Below are 14,920 nucleotides of genomic sequence, written 5' to 3' on the forward strand. Positions count from 1 at the left end.
CTCCTTTCTAGCCATTTTGAGGGTCAAACAAGTGTTGCATGCATGGGAGAGGGATCCAAAGATGAGAGTCCAAGTATAGAGAGTGAAAATGATAGACCTTAGTGAAGGAAAACAAGCAAGTCAAGAATTTCACCCCTGACCCTTCCAAAGGGTCCACAGCGAAATCCTTAAAAACTCCATTTTGCTCCAATTTTGCATCAAGCTTGGTATTGGTTGAGATTGAAGGCATCCTTAGACATGCATCTGAGCGAGTATGGTCACAAATTAAGAAGAATTTGAGCCAAGAATGCAAATTTCGCTCCTGACCATTCCAAAGGGTCCAGAGCGAAATTCCTTAGTGGTCTAATATTTTGCCTAGGTCCTTGAGCAAAACCTATTCCTTGGCAATTTTGGAGGTTAATGACTTGATCTTGGTGAGGTAATGTTGAAGGAAATGGTCTAATTGAGCAAAATAGCAAATTTCGCTCTTGACCCTTCCAAAGGGTCCAAAGTGAGAGTCTTATAGGGCCCGTCCCTAGGAAGGATCCTAAAGCAAATTCCATTTTGATCCCTTTTTGTTAATGATTCAAGGTAAAAGTGCTATGACAAGGATAAATATATCATGTGTGCTTAATCATCTTTTGGTTTGTTTTGTAGATGGAAGAAAATCAGGCCAAGACAAGGACGACCTATTCTAAGCCCATCATCATCAAGGACATTCCAAAAGCATAAAGGTGGACTCGGGGTGTTTTGAAGCCTCGGAAAACTACATGTGTTCAAGGAGTTGCCAACTATCCTCAAAAGACTCCATTCTACCACACAAAAGACCCACATGATGACATAGAATAATGACCTTACCAACACTTCAAGGCGAGGTATGCTACCAGAGAAAGAACTTGACAGTAAGGAAGCCTCATCAAGGACAGAGGAGGATCAACCAAGATACAGACGTCAGACAAGGTGGCATCCTAGTCACTGCTCCTCCAATCCGATTGATCCACCTCAGCATGTCTAGATTCAATGTACCTGACTCATCGGAGACGGCACAAACTTCGGTGTACCTACCCTTGCTTCCTATTGGTTCTCAAATTTTGAATGTAATTTTCTCATTGGCTAAAGGAGTTTGTTATAACAAACCCTAATTAGGGTTTTCATCTTGTAATCCTAGCCATTAATTCTAAGTCAATCAGAGCCGTCAATTTGTAAAGAGCTCTCTATATAAAGCCATGGCTCTTCATTTGTAAAGGTTAATAGTCAGAGAATAGTTAGGAGTTAGCAAAAGAGAGATAGTCAATAATTAGTAGCTCAATAGTAGATAGCATTTTAGACTAGAGTAGAAAGAGAAGGCAAAGATTGTTGTCAATACATTGTTGCAAAAGACATGTAAACTTCATTGAAGGAATGGTGAATTCTATGTGTCGATTCAACAATTCACATGGTCTCTATACTTCTCAAATTTAATTTCATGTTATTAGATGAATGGAAGAAATTTGTATGATCAAAGGTGAAATTTGTATATCCATACTACTAGCGGTTTGTTGATTGCAAACTTGCCTTGCATAGTCAACAAGAATCATTCAACTTAAGCTTAACTTCAATTATCACTTCTTCATTGATATGCATCAACCTGACGGTGTCTATGTTTGTAGCGGTGATCTGAACATCATAAAGCTTTCCTTAGAAGATTGCACTAACCTTGTGGAGATGATCCTAGCATGCCAAAGCAAGACTTAGTTAGAGTTTCATCAAAGGTCATCCATTGCTCATACATTCTTAGTGTTAGAATTAGATCCTTCTCCAACCCTTATCCTTTTCCCTTTTTAAAAAATTAAGGATCAGTAAAGACCCACGTTCCAGTGATATCCAAAGCAAATCAGACGCTCAGGTTATCGAATGTAAGTCCCCTTGTGATTCCAGCAAAATCACATCATACCGCAAGAGCTTATCCACACGTAGAGAACCTACAATCAGAACCTTGGAGCTACTCCGATTGATCCTTCTGCGAGATCTTCAGCATTCGGAGAAGCTTTATTCAAGAGAGGATAAGGTACCTTTAGGTATTTTATTCTGTGTTTGGTCGTGTACAAAAGACACATCAACAACTCCCCACTCCAAACTCAAAAGATGTTGTGTGTATAGGTAATGGGCTTGAAGGGCAAGAAATATGGGCCGCCAAGTCTAGCAAGGAGGTTAGAAGCAACCATTCCTTGGGCTTGGTAGACGACGGACACGTGCAACCCCTCTTATGTCTCATATAACCAATTTCTATATATTTTTGCATTAGAATGAATTAAGACTAATTAAAATTGAACATGAATGTAGGTGCTTGCCTTTCCTTTTAGGTGCAAATTGTCCTTCCAAGACTACACTCATCCAATGTAAGATTAATTATCATATAACGGGCCTAAATCTAGTAGAGGACATTACAGAAATTTATAAACACCTTGTTGGAATGCTCTTGTTTAATGCAATCCTTAATTCTAGATTAAACATTTATTTTTAATCTCTTTAAAAAGCTCTTGCCCAAAATGGGAGTTTACTCCAAGGGGGATCGGCCCTATTTTAAGGGACACCAAAAAAATAATTAAAATTTATTTTAATTACTCTTGACTGGGTCAGCCAGCAGCTTATAGTTTTATTAAATAATTTTCTTTTCCTTTTCAAAAGAGGTTGCCCAAATGAGGGGGTCAAACAAAAATAAAAGATTATTTTTGCATCTCATTTTAATCCTTAATTGCACCAAAACATGGGTCAGCCCATGTGAAGATAATTATGCAAATTAATATATTTAACTTACCTCTTGTGCTGCACAAACTTACTATGCCTTTTGACATAAATGACAATAATTTCCAACAATATATACCTTTAAAACAGTAAGCAAATAAATGAGAATCGGCCCCAAAAATTTGTATAAGCTAACCAACCTAAAGTTGCCTCTAATACAAGATGGGGGCTTGTTGCTTGAGATGCCTTTAACGTGTACGCAGAAAGTGCTTCATCCCATCGCTGTAACTTCTCATACCTGAAAACAAACCCCTAGTCTTACATTACATTTTTGTTGTACCCGTACTTAATATCTTATAATGAAGCATAAATCGTGCAAACCTTTTATGAACAAAATCCTAGAGTAGACTGAATGATTATAATATGAAACCATATTCATCTATGTTTTCCTATTCTAAATCAATAAACAGACCTTTTTAAAAAATCATGATAGGTCTAATATACAAGCTAAACTAAAAAAGTTATGAGTAAACGAAAAGTGCCAAAAGATTACCATGATTCCTTTAATTGAACGGCCAAATTTAGTTGAGCATAGGTTAATATCCCAACAGCAGCCTAAAACAAAATAAACAAACCAATAAATCAATTATTGGATGATTAAATACAATACTAAAAATAAATACTTATAAAAAGAGACACCAATTCAAAGTAAGATGAAACATTGAGGTATATTATTTAAGATCTTCACAGTTTATATCATAAATAGAGGAGAGATTCTGGAAAAGAATTGTGACAAGTATTTTGATCAACATTTCAGATCACACTCCATTATCCATCATCAAGATGAAAGGATGAGAACAGAATCCAGACTAAAGCCCCTTTTAGAAATTACTCAAGTACAAAGTTTCCAACATCTGAATATTATAAATATTTTAACCATTAACTCATTAAAAAGTTATAACAGTTGGTTTGATAAAATCAAACGAACAGCTATATGCATATTATCCTATCCTTGGAGGGTTTTGAACATATTAATAATTCATCTCCATGCATGGCTTAAACTTTAAACCTAATTATTAATAAGTTGAAAAAATTCTCAATTAAAGGATATTATGCATTTCAAAGCTAGCAGTTTACCAATTAAAATTTAGATGTTATAAAGGCTAGTTCATTTTATTATTCCAAACTAGTGGTTGTAAGTTTGTAACTATATAATGAGTTAATATATATTTATTATCTCCATATGGTAGTATTTTTATATTTCAGTATGGTTATCTCTGAAAGGAGCTCAAATTTCACATTAAACATATTAATAATTCATTTCCATGCATGGTTTAAACTTTAAACCCAATGATTAATAAGTTGAAAAAATTCTCAATAAAGGATATTATGCATTTCAAAGCACTAGCAGTTTAGCCAATTAAAATTTAGATGTAATAAGGGCTAGTTCATTTTATTATTTCAAATTAATGGTTTAACTGTATAATGAGCTAAATGTATATAATGAGTTAAAATGCATCTATTATCTCCATATGGTATTATTTTTGTACTTCAGTAATGTTCTCTCTCAAAGGAGCTTAAATTTTGCATTCTGTTCTCATTTTTTCATTTCGGTGAAACATCAAGTGTGATCCAAAACTTTGATAAAAAAATCCATGCAGTATTTTCCAGCAGCTGTGTCCACATTGAAATATAGTATCACCAAAATGATTTTTGCATTGCAAATTTATTGTAGAGTGTACCTCATGCTGGTGTAACTGATTGTTAATGTGTATTAAGGCCTCAACAACCCCTACAGGATTAGCCTCCATCTTTTTAGTTTGTGCACCTTCAAATTCCATTTCTTTATAATGCAGAGCTTTTGCAAATGCCCGACACTGTAAACAGATATGGGAATTGAATTGATGATCAGCATCACAAATATTTCAGTCATTCACATTTGAAACTACAAAATGATTACCATATACTCAAATTACAGTAGCTAAAAATTACAGAGAAAACATATGAATGCCAAATGAAATAAAATATGAAAAGAATGTACCTTCTCAGCAAGTGCACCAAGAAGTCGAATGTCTATGGGAAGAGGCTTCTCATCATGTTCCATAAATTCTGCCTGCATTCAATTTATAAAGTTGTCTGTGATAAGATAGTTCATATATACATGGCATTCCACAAGCAGTACAATGATAAGAAATGGCTGACAAGGATTCCATAAATGACAAAACCTAGAGTACCAAGTTAAGGAGTGTAGCAAGGATCTCAGGAGGAATATTTGGAGATGAAAATGCCATCTCAAGACTTCGAACAAGTTGTTGTTGATAGGCTTCATTTAGTTGTGCCCAGCAACTCACAAAACCTGCTGCAAATAATTCTCTACAAACAGATGGCTGCAAAAGCAACAAAGTCAGATAGCAACTCACAGAATGTACCTGAACCAGATATATTATTAAGTGCTTCAACCTGCAACTGTGCTAATCGGGCACAAGTACGTAAAGCTGGAGATGGAGATTCCTTCAGAAGTTCAATGCTAAAATGGCGCATCCACTCAGCCCAATCTTCCTTGGTACTTCGTTGAGAAGCCTCCCAGGCTGTTCGTAATCGACCATCATTGACCTAGAAGTAGCAAGCATGCATTTGTTACTCAAAGCAACCTTATTTACAAACAATGAAAATCAATCACAAATGCACACCATTCCATGCTAGGATATCAACTGCAATACAGAAACTGTCATATTTTTTAATCATATTAAATCAAATTACAACAATTTTAAATTACTATGAGTATGAAATGTAAAAGATGTTAAATTCTCATTAGGAACTTAACACAGGTTAACTTAGCAACAAGATAAGGCAAATTCAAAATGCTGGTTTACACTTCTTCAAAACCTAAGGTGGTCTGTTTTGCAAATTCTGAGCAAAAGTGCTCTGCAGCAAAGAGAGATCTCAATGTACAAAAGAATACTGATCAGGCAGAGGTTCATTTAGCGGATGACTTAGCACCCAAGCATTACAAAGTGAAGGGAAATATAAAAAAATGGATTTCTAAAACATGACTGAGACGACTACAGAATGTTAAATTACTGACACACGATGCAGAAACCTGTATCAGAGCGCTGAAAGACATAAAGATACTATTTAGAGGCACGTTTATTACAAGATCAAACAGTTAAAAATTTTGTGGATTCTTCAGAAGCTTAATGTAGCCCTAGTGCTTAATAAACAATCCTAATTCTGCTCTAGGAACAAAAGTGTCAAGAACCCTGTCAAAGAACCATAATCCTAAGATTTTATATAATAAGGTGGGGACACTCCAGAAGCATAATCATATCCTCTTGCTTGATAGATAAGATTCTAAATCTGATCAAGAAATAATAGCATTCAGAAAGAGAGCACACTTACCTTGTAGTTTCTTGCCTGCCTTTGAATCTCAGTACCCTCATCAAAATGGTCATTTTCCATATCATTCAACGGATCACTAATAACATCACCAGGCAGTGGACGTGTTACTTTATAGGCGCTGCTGGTCTCCAAAATAATTGGATCTCGTCTAAGAAGCCGTGCTTCAATTTCATCAAAATCTTTGTGCTGGCTCCAAAGCGCAATTGAAACAGAAAAATTTCAGCTGGATGATCATACTGAAAATCATTCCACAAATCGTCACGGAAGTTATAATGAGGTAATTCAATGAATGATATACAACAAACCTGCAAGCGATGCCGCTGTAGCTGTTTGCGAATAGATGAAATAAAAATAGCAAAGTCATCCCCCAATGCTTGTGCTAATACACAAATAGAATCAACAGCTTCCTTTCTAAGTTCATCTATTTTCCTGCATATTAAAGATTACATCAATATAACCCATCCTTTTTAACTTTTCTACCATAGACACAAAAGAGAAAAAAACTTTCATAAATCAAATGCAAACCAGTTAGAATCAGAAGATAGATTTAATAAACACTTGGACAGAAGAAATAAGCTCATCAACCAAAAAATTTTAATGTAATTCATGAACAAGAACATCTACAAGACTACCAAATCATGAAATATTAAATAACATATTTGAATGAGACAAAAGGGAATATTTTGTTCCATATCGAAAACTGCCATTTAAAGTTTGCTGCAACATTGAGAAATAGAAACAGAAGTTGCAATTTGAGTCAGGAAATTATTAAGAGAGTTTGAATAGAGATATCACATCATAATAGCATTCAATGTTATAGCAACGGGATTTACATGCAAACTCTTTGTGGCCTATTATCAGGATCAGTGATTAGGATTTACAGGACTTACATGCAAACAGGTTAGTGATCCCTTAAGTCAATGGAAAACTCAATTAATGTAATCAAGTCATCTGGAATGTATTTCAAAAGTATTTGAAAATGAATAACCCAAGGACTGAATACTTAGTCAAAGCAGATAATTTAGTCTAGTAGCTTGATAATTAGTTTCAAAGAGTTGCTAGTATTTAATCAACCACCTCCATTTATACTGTTAGAATGTTTCCCAATTTACTCCATTGAGTGATCCTCTTGAATGAAACTTTGGTTTCCTCAATGTAAACCTCATGTATTTTGACATGATTATTTGACGACACTGAGCCTTTCACATGGCAAAAGTAAATTTCCACTAAGTGTTTTGTGGATGGTGTCATGCCCCACCTAAGGTTAGGATTTTATAAATACATGAGAGAGCACTAAGCCTAGGGTCGGCCAGAAAGAAACAAATAAGAAATAATTACAGACTCATTATGAAAAGATCAAAACAAGGCAGACCTCCTCATGACTATGCAAGATACACTTCATCATACTTTTCCTATGCTGGCTGACTCCTAACTAAGGGCAAAGGTGCAACGAATTTACAATGAAATTAATTCTACCTTGACCAACTTCCAATAGTGGATATGTAAGACAATTAAAATGAAATTAATTCTGTCTTTTCCTCATGACCATGAAAAATACACTTCATCATACTTTTCCTATGCTGGCTGACTCCTAATTAAGGGCAAAGGTGCAACGAATTTACAATGAAATTAAGTCTATCTTGGCCAACTTCCCTTAGTGGATATGTAAGACGATTAAAATGAAATTAATTCTGTCTTGGCCAACCACATTGTAACATTCATATGAAATTGCCCAAGACAGATATAAATATAATAGTGAAGACCCGCAATTAAAAAAATACTCCTAAGGCAGGGATTCCAAAATTATAGATGCAACAATTAATTAAGGGCAGTAATTGTGAAGACGGCAATTAGTAATGAAGACAGCAATAAGTATGTGAAGGGAGTGATTAGAGAGTGCAAAGGTGGAAATAATTCTTCTTAACAAAGGGCATATGTGAAGGGAGCGATTAGAGTGTGCAAAGGTGGAAATAATTCATAATTCTTCTTAACAAAGGGCAGCATCTATAATGGATGGGTGCTTCTCTTGGAAAGAATGCATCCATTATGAAAAGGTATCTCTTCTCATTTAGAGATGAAGATATAAATCGAAAAGCAGAAAAGGAAAGAGAATTAAATCTGGAAGGCAGAAAGGAGAACAACTAATAAGGATTAGTCTCATAATGAGCAGAACAGTTCTGGATACATAAGTGAATCAGGCATATAGATCAGTCCTGAAACAATTATTTATTGCAGACTGTAGCCTTACTATTTATCTGTGGTATGCATGAGATAATAATATACAGGAATAATAAGCAATTAACATATTATTGTTAGTGTGTGTATATACACATGTATGTATTTATGTATGTATGTATGCATTTTTATGTATATATATACATACAAATATGTGTGTGTGTGTGTGTACTGCTAATACTTGGATATTGTGGTGAAGCTAGGTCTACTGTAGCATATGTGTGATTGTTGGTCTAGTGGAAGTGACAAATGCATGATTGTGCAGGCAAAGAGTGGACTACAAAGGGTTTTAGCACTTGAATCAATTCATTTCACATTCTCACTTCCACTTTGGTTTCATGTAAGGATAGAAAAATGGTATAACTTATGGTTTCTGAGTTTTAAAGTTTACACAATAAGTGTGAAGGAGTTACAAGGTGTGGTAAAGACTCCAATCAACAATTTTAGCCTTGAAACACTTGTATCAAGGACTAAGATAGTGATGTGATGAATTAAGCACTCACTCTTATTGGATTTTTCACCCTCTTAAGGTTTCTCCCTGGAAATTTCTTGTCTTCAGCCTGATGTGTGTCTATTTCCTTGTTGTCTCAAGCTGTGTTTTCATATTTCCCTATTTTTTAATATCATGGAAAGCAATTGTTTATATTCTTAGCATTATTTGGAGGTGTTTGAACATTGTTTTAAGGTTTCTTTGTTGAGTTGGCAAGTTAACATCAATGAATTGGTGATCTTAGGAGTACCTCCTGGGTTTTATAGATGACCCTTACTCCAGCAAGCATTCTCAAACTCTGCATTGGTGCTCCCACTGTGAATGATAACATTGTTGTTTTTTGCTCCAATGTGCCTTGGAACATACACAATTTAAGATTTTGCTTGCTCACCTAGATAGTCTTCTTTTGTTTATTATCTTATGGGCATTTCCCCATCATCTTATGTTGTTTTAGCATTGAAACACTCATCAAGGACTAAGATAGCGATGTGAGGAGTTAAACACTCACTCTTGTTGAATTTTTCACCCTTTTAAGGTTTTTCCCTTGAAATTTCTTGCCTTCAGCCTGATGTGTCTATTAACTTCTTGTCTCAGGCTATGTTTTCATATTCCCTTATACTTTAATATCATAAAAAACAATTGTTTACATTCTTAGCATTATTTGGAGGTGTTTGAACACTGTTTAAAGGTTGCTTTGTTGTGTTAACAAGTTAACATCCATGAATTGGTGAGTTAAAGTGTATCTCCTAGGTTTTATAGATCACCCTCACACCAGCAAGCATTCTCAAACTCTGCATTGGTACTCCCACTCTGAATGACGGCATTGCTGTTTGTTAGTCCAATGCATCTTGGAGGACAGACACTTTAGGATTTTGCTTGCTCACCTGGATAGTCTTCTTTTGTTTATTATCTTATAGACTAATCTAATCGATGATTCATTTTAGATCTAAATTACCAGTTCCAGTACAGGTGCAAGTACAGAACCCAATACAGCCAAAACAAAATCCATGAGTATATGTATATGTATACGTATACGTGTGCGTATGTATATATAATATATGTATTTAAAAATTTAAGATTATATAATAAAAAACAATGATACTCATAATTGCAAATTTAAAAAAAAAAAAGAATGAATACCTCATAATTTGCAAAAACTAAAACACTCATAAATTCATCATTCAATGATTTGTCAAATGTCAATACACAATGAAAATTACAATTAATATTTAAAAATATTCATATTGCTTTTCATCAAAAGTATCAAAGTCTAACATTTGGTTCAATTACATTTGAACCACAAAGAGTTACAATGCCATTTCCACTAGTCGTGTACTATTCACGCTGCCTCATCTAAAGATATTTTCTGGCAAGATGTGCAACAATAATGTCTAAGTCAACACACTCGTTGGTTAGATCCTCATTCCTTGTCACCCCCTCATTGTAGTCAAGTTTCCTATGTGACAAACCTTCATGATGCATGATATTTTCACAATTTTATCACTTAAGGTCAAAACTACGAATGCAAGCATTTTTTTGTTTATTAAATTGTTTAAAAAAAAATTCACTGTTTTTTTTGGGGGGACAGCCCATCAGTCCTCCTAGGTTCACTTGGTTTCGGGCCAAGTTCACCCAAGGTCCCTCCCAGTCACCCTGGTTTCAAGGCCCACAGGGAACCCGAGATGCCCAAGAGGGGCCCCAGGAAAACCCAGTGGGGAATCAGTAAAGGACCAGAACCAGACCCACACAGGTACAGAGGGGGGTTAGAAGAACCTGGTAACATAGTTTTAGATGAATCACATTAGGATATAGTTAGCCCATATAGCAACTAGCTAATCATAGTGATGGCTTGATTGCTAAAAGTGTGAATAATTTACAGCATAAATTCTATTCATCCAAATGAAATATAACCGTACAAAAATAATGAATTTCAACCTCCTCTAGACCAAAATATTTTACACCATAGATGTAAGACTCAAAGTACTCATCGAGTCTTGAAAAACTCCTGCTCGGCGAGTATTTACGTCATGAATTCACAGGTTTTTTTGGGAAAAGCTTGCCAATTATTTGGTGAGTTTTTCACAAAAACTTGTCGAGTCTTGGCAAAAACTCGGCTGCATAAAATAAACAGGCCCAAACACGTCAAAAAATTATCTAAATTTTTTTTCAAGTCAGTCTCATTCTCTTCAGAATATATACATGAAATATAGCATTTCAATATACATTCAAGTTATATTTGATGTATATATTTGCAAGATGTTTGAGAGTGAATTCAAATCTCTAGGAGTTATAATACAAATTCTAGGTTTTAGAAGATCTTTTAAATTTTCAGACAGTCAAATTTCAGTAATCAGTAGGCTCCTATCACCATTCTCTTTCTCTGCATTCTCTCGCTCTCTGTATCTCACTCACTTTATCTGCCCCAAATTCTAGACCTATCTATCTCCCTATCAGTCTTCATCTATCCCCCCTCTACCACTCTCTACCTCACTCTCTCCTCTCTCCCCCAAGATCTAGACCTATCTCTCTACGCCTCTCTCTCACCCCCATACCCCCACAAGGGATGCTACCCTCAACCTCGTTTTGGTGAGGTGGACGAGCCACATCGGACTCCTCGGACTAGACCCTTTAGTTCTTCCTCTCCCCTAATTTTCACTAGAGCTGGGAAAAGGAAGATGTAAAACATTTTGATGTAGTATTTACTTTTAGTTTTACAAAAACAATTTTCTATTTCATTTTGTTTCAGACTATCAGCCACCAGCATTTCACATGAGGATGCCATTTGTACCCAATTTGCATTTAAATCAATCAAATATATCTAGACTCAGCTTGTTTCTTTTGTGTACTCATTTATTGACTCAATGGATGTATCTCCTCATTTTTGCAAAAAACCATGTATTTCTAATTAAATTTAAGCAAATTTTGAAGTTGTCGAGTTTTCGCCAATTTTTTTTTCAGGCCTTGGCAAGTTTTTGCTTTTGGCGAGTAGTTCAACTATGTTTTGTACAGTATGGCAGTGTATCATACAACAAACTCACAAATCATTGAAATTAGAAAAGGCAACATAAGTAGAAAAAAAAACAAGAGAGTGAATTGTATTAAAAATTTAAATTTCATTTAATTTGACAGAACTATTAAACTAAGTGTTATCTTTTATTCAACTATATATTTGAATGGAACATTATTCAAAACTTAATACAGCAAAAGTTCTTTAAAGTTTAAACTATTAACTGAAAAGCAATAATCTTATCTCACCCATCAAGAACAAGCTTTAAGGGTTGTATCAATGCCGATATATGACCTGATACCTGCCATGGGAGGAAACCATGCTAAAATTACTAGCATCAAAAGGATAATGAACAACAATATTGAAATGGCAAGAAAATTCAATTCAAAATTGGACCAAGTGAAAATAATTGAATTGCAAACCTGGACACGGGGGATTAACTTTGTAAGTGTTTTCATAGCAGCACGTCTGATCTCTACAGGCACATTTGAATTGTCTGGCCTAAATATCCGAATAAGAGCAGGAAGAAGCAAGTGCATTTGTTCATCTAATGTACCTAGAAAAGTAACAAATTTTATCACTGATCTTGTAATTTCCCTGAAATGGAATCTGAGACAAGATTTGGAACAACAGAATTAAAAAAAATATACTAGTATCCAGAAGTATGATATTATGTCTAACTATGAAAATTTAAAATCTTGAAGGAAAAAACTTTGTTAGCTTCCCCTCTGAGCAAATTACTTAATATAACCACGTATTTTACTTTGGAAAAAGAAATACAAAACCAGATTTACTTACTGCCAAATATTTCAAGGGTATGAAGAATAGCAGGCAGATAGCTGTAGTTCACACAGCGTTCAGCATCGGTTAGAACCTGGATACAGCAAGGCAAAATCTCTGGTAGGTATGCTTGAAACTCATCATTCAGAGCCAAGCAAAGCTGCTCCATTAAATGTAGGATCTGTCAAGAAATAGGAAAGTTGCCATAAGAATCAAGATAGTAACTACATGCTCTCAAATCCACTAAACAGCAATATACTATGATTCTCTATGTCTTCTGAGAGCTCCACTCACTGCAGACGGGTGACTGGTGGTGCCTGTCAAACTAAATGAAGACCAAAATTCCGATATAAGTGTAAGTAATTCCGGTAAATATTTGCGTATATGCTGCAAAATACCACAAAGCACACTCATATTACAGTATTCTTTAGAGTCCCCAGAAAATGAATCAAATAAGCTCCCAGTATTCATAAAAAGGAACACTAAAATCAAATCATAAGTGAGAATATGCATCCTTACTTGGCGTACAATAGAAACTAAGGTACCTAGCTTCCATGTTATGAAATCCTTTAAACCCTCTTCACAAGTACGAACAATGTGGAAAAGATCAGGTAAAACCTGCAATAACAATTGATGAATACATCACACGGTTAACATTAAGATGTATTAATTACTGTACGCATAGTCTTTACAATAGCAAGAAAGAAAATTCCAATTCTTGCTTTATTTATGTCCTAAATAAGAGAAATTAGAGTCATAATGCAGTCCTTGACTATCATTTCTACATTGACTACGCACTTGCTTTTGAATAATGTAAACTTTTAGGTTGACTACACATAAAATTAAAAATGTTCTACAGTTCTGCAATGTCCTGGATTTTACAAATACCTAAAACCAAAATAAGACATCTAGAATTTAGAAGTTCTGGTAGCAGGGTACCTAGATAAAACAGAAAATAAGTGGGATTACAGAGACAACAATAAACTACCCTCACAATCTGCTTGTTTATTGTGTCTCAGTTCTGGACTGGAATCTACTTCAGCACATGCATTTAATTCAGTTCAACAATTAGCCTATCTTGATTTAGTTCCATCCTTTTAATCACTAACCAATTTCAGTTCTACAAAAAGAATGTGTGTGAAAGAGGTTAACCACCTCAAGGAACCCTCAAATAGTAACTGACAAGACAATAAATGTTAGGAAAATCCAGATGGGAAGTTTGTACAGAAAGTAATTTTACAAAAACGGAAAACTCTCACAGAATCCAAAGGACAATCATGTATATGAATGCTACAAAAGACCTCACAATTCATGTATGATATGACATGATATGGAGATAAAATAGAAAGTACAATCAAGGAGCAATAAAAGGATATTGGAAAATAAGAAAACGGAGGGGAAAGAGAAATTTGATCACAAATATCAATTCTGCCAAATCATTTGGTATACCCATCTACAAGGATAACTATCTGTAAACCCACCAAGAAGATTACACCAAAGCAAAAAGAGAACCCTTCCTCGATAATGTAGGCCGAATTTAACCCAACAGGAAAAAGACAGTATATGGAGTGTAGGAAATACAGGGCTTTGAAAAAATTTGTTAGCAAATGCAGAGTGTAAGTATTTAATGGACCTACTAAAATTTCGATTGATAAGGGCTAGCAACACGTCTAACATTGCCATTTGGATGGTTGATTACATTATTGGCCTCAACTAAGTGAAGATTTATGATGGCAACTTTTGTCAAACTGGATAAGAGAATTTATATCACTTACGCACAAGACTTTCTACATAACACGGCATGCCATTGCCTTGTTTCTAGATGCTCTTTTCACACAAATTCCTACAAATAAATGGGATAAGTTTCAGCTAGCCCCTCAGTATGATTCTTCCTGGCCTAAAACATTCCATTGGACAACTTTGGATATCTAGTCTTGAGCAAGGCAAGGGGTGCAACATGCAAGAAAAAAGAGGCATAACAATGTATTGGGAAAGGGCAAAGACAACAACAAGGATGACTACGAGCCCATCAAGTTGTCCTCATCTACATTTGCCACCAGCCCAAAGAATCATCCACAAGAAAAACGGTGTCTCTAGTTGTCGATTTCTAGTTCCTTGTTCCACCAAATATCGTTGTAGTAGAGGTCATTCATGTTGACAATGTGATTCCCACCTCCTCAGTTCTTGTCACATTGCCAAACTTGCTTGTTGAACCTGAGACTTCTCAAACCATATACAATTGGTTGAAGATGTTAAGGATTCTGATTGATGTTCAGAATTTTCCCCCGCTCAGCCTTCCTCAAGAT

At 35.1% G+C, this 14,920-nt stretch overlaps 1 protein-coding gene across 6 annotated transcripts in view; it reads right to left on the bottom strand.

Moving 5' to 3' along the window:
• Window positions 1-14,920, bottom strand: part of LOC131034005 (serine/threonine-protein kinase TOR) — a 158,360-nt gene that overhangs the window by 69,921 nt on the left and 73,519 nt on the right. For all 6 annotated transcript variants that reach the window (XM_057965334.2, XM_057965335.2, XM_057965332.2 and 3 more), the window contains 13 exons: window positions 13,134-13,232; window positions 12,909-13,001; window positions 12,633-12,795; window positions 12,257-12,390; window positions 12,083-12,135; window positions 6,408-6,531; window positions 6,103-6,288; window positions 5,164-5,316; window positions 4,938-5,090; window positions 4,745-4,816; window positions 4,446-4,580; window positions 3,257-3,318; window positions 2,904-3,001 (listed from right to left, as the gene is read on the bottom strand). In XM_057965334.2, the coding sequence (XP_057821317.1) occupies window positions 2,904-3,001; window positions 3,257-3,318; window positions 4,446-4,580; window positions 4,745-4,816; window positions 4,938-5,090; window positions 5,164-5,316; window positions 6,103-6,288; window positions 6,408-6,531; window positions 12,083-12,135; window positions 12,257-12,390; window positions 12,633-12,795; window positions 12,909-13,001; window positions 13,134-13,232 (1,525 nt within the window). The remainder of the gene's footprint in view (window positions 1-2,903; window positions 3,002-3,256; window positions 3,319-4,445; window positions 4,581-4,744; window positions 4,817-4,937; window positions 5,091-5,163; window positions 5,317-6,102; window positions 6,289-6,407; window positions 6,532-12,082; window positions 12,136-12,256; window positions 12,391-12,632; window positions 12,796-12,908; window positions 13,002-13,133; window positions 13,233-14,920) is intronic.

The sequence above is a fragment of the Cryptomeria japonica genome, chromosome 2, assembly GCF_030272615.1.
Source record: "Cryptomeria japonica chromosome 2, Sugi_1.0, whole genome shotgun sequence".
Taxonomy (NCBI): domain Eukaryota; kingdom Viridiplantae; phylum Streptophyta; class Pinopsida; order Cupressales; family Cupressaceae; genus Cryptomeria; species Cryptomeria japonica.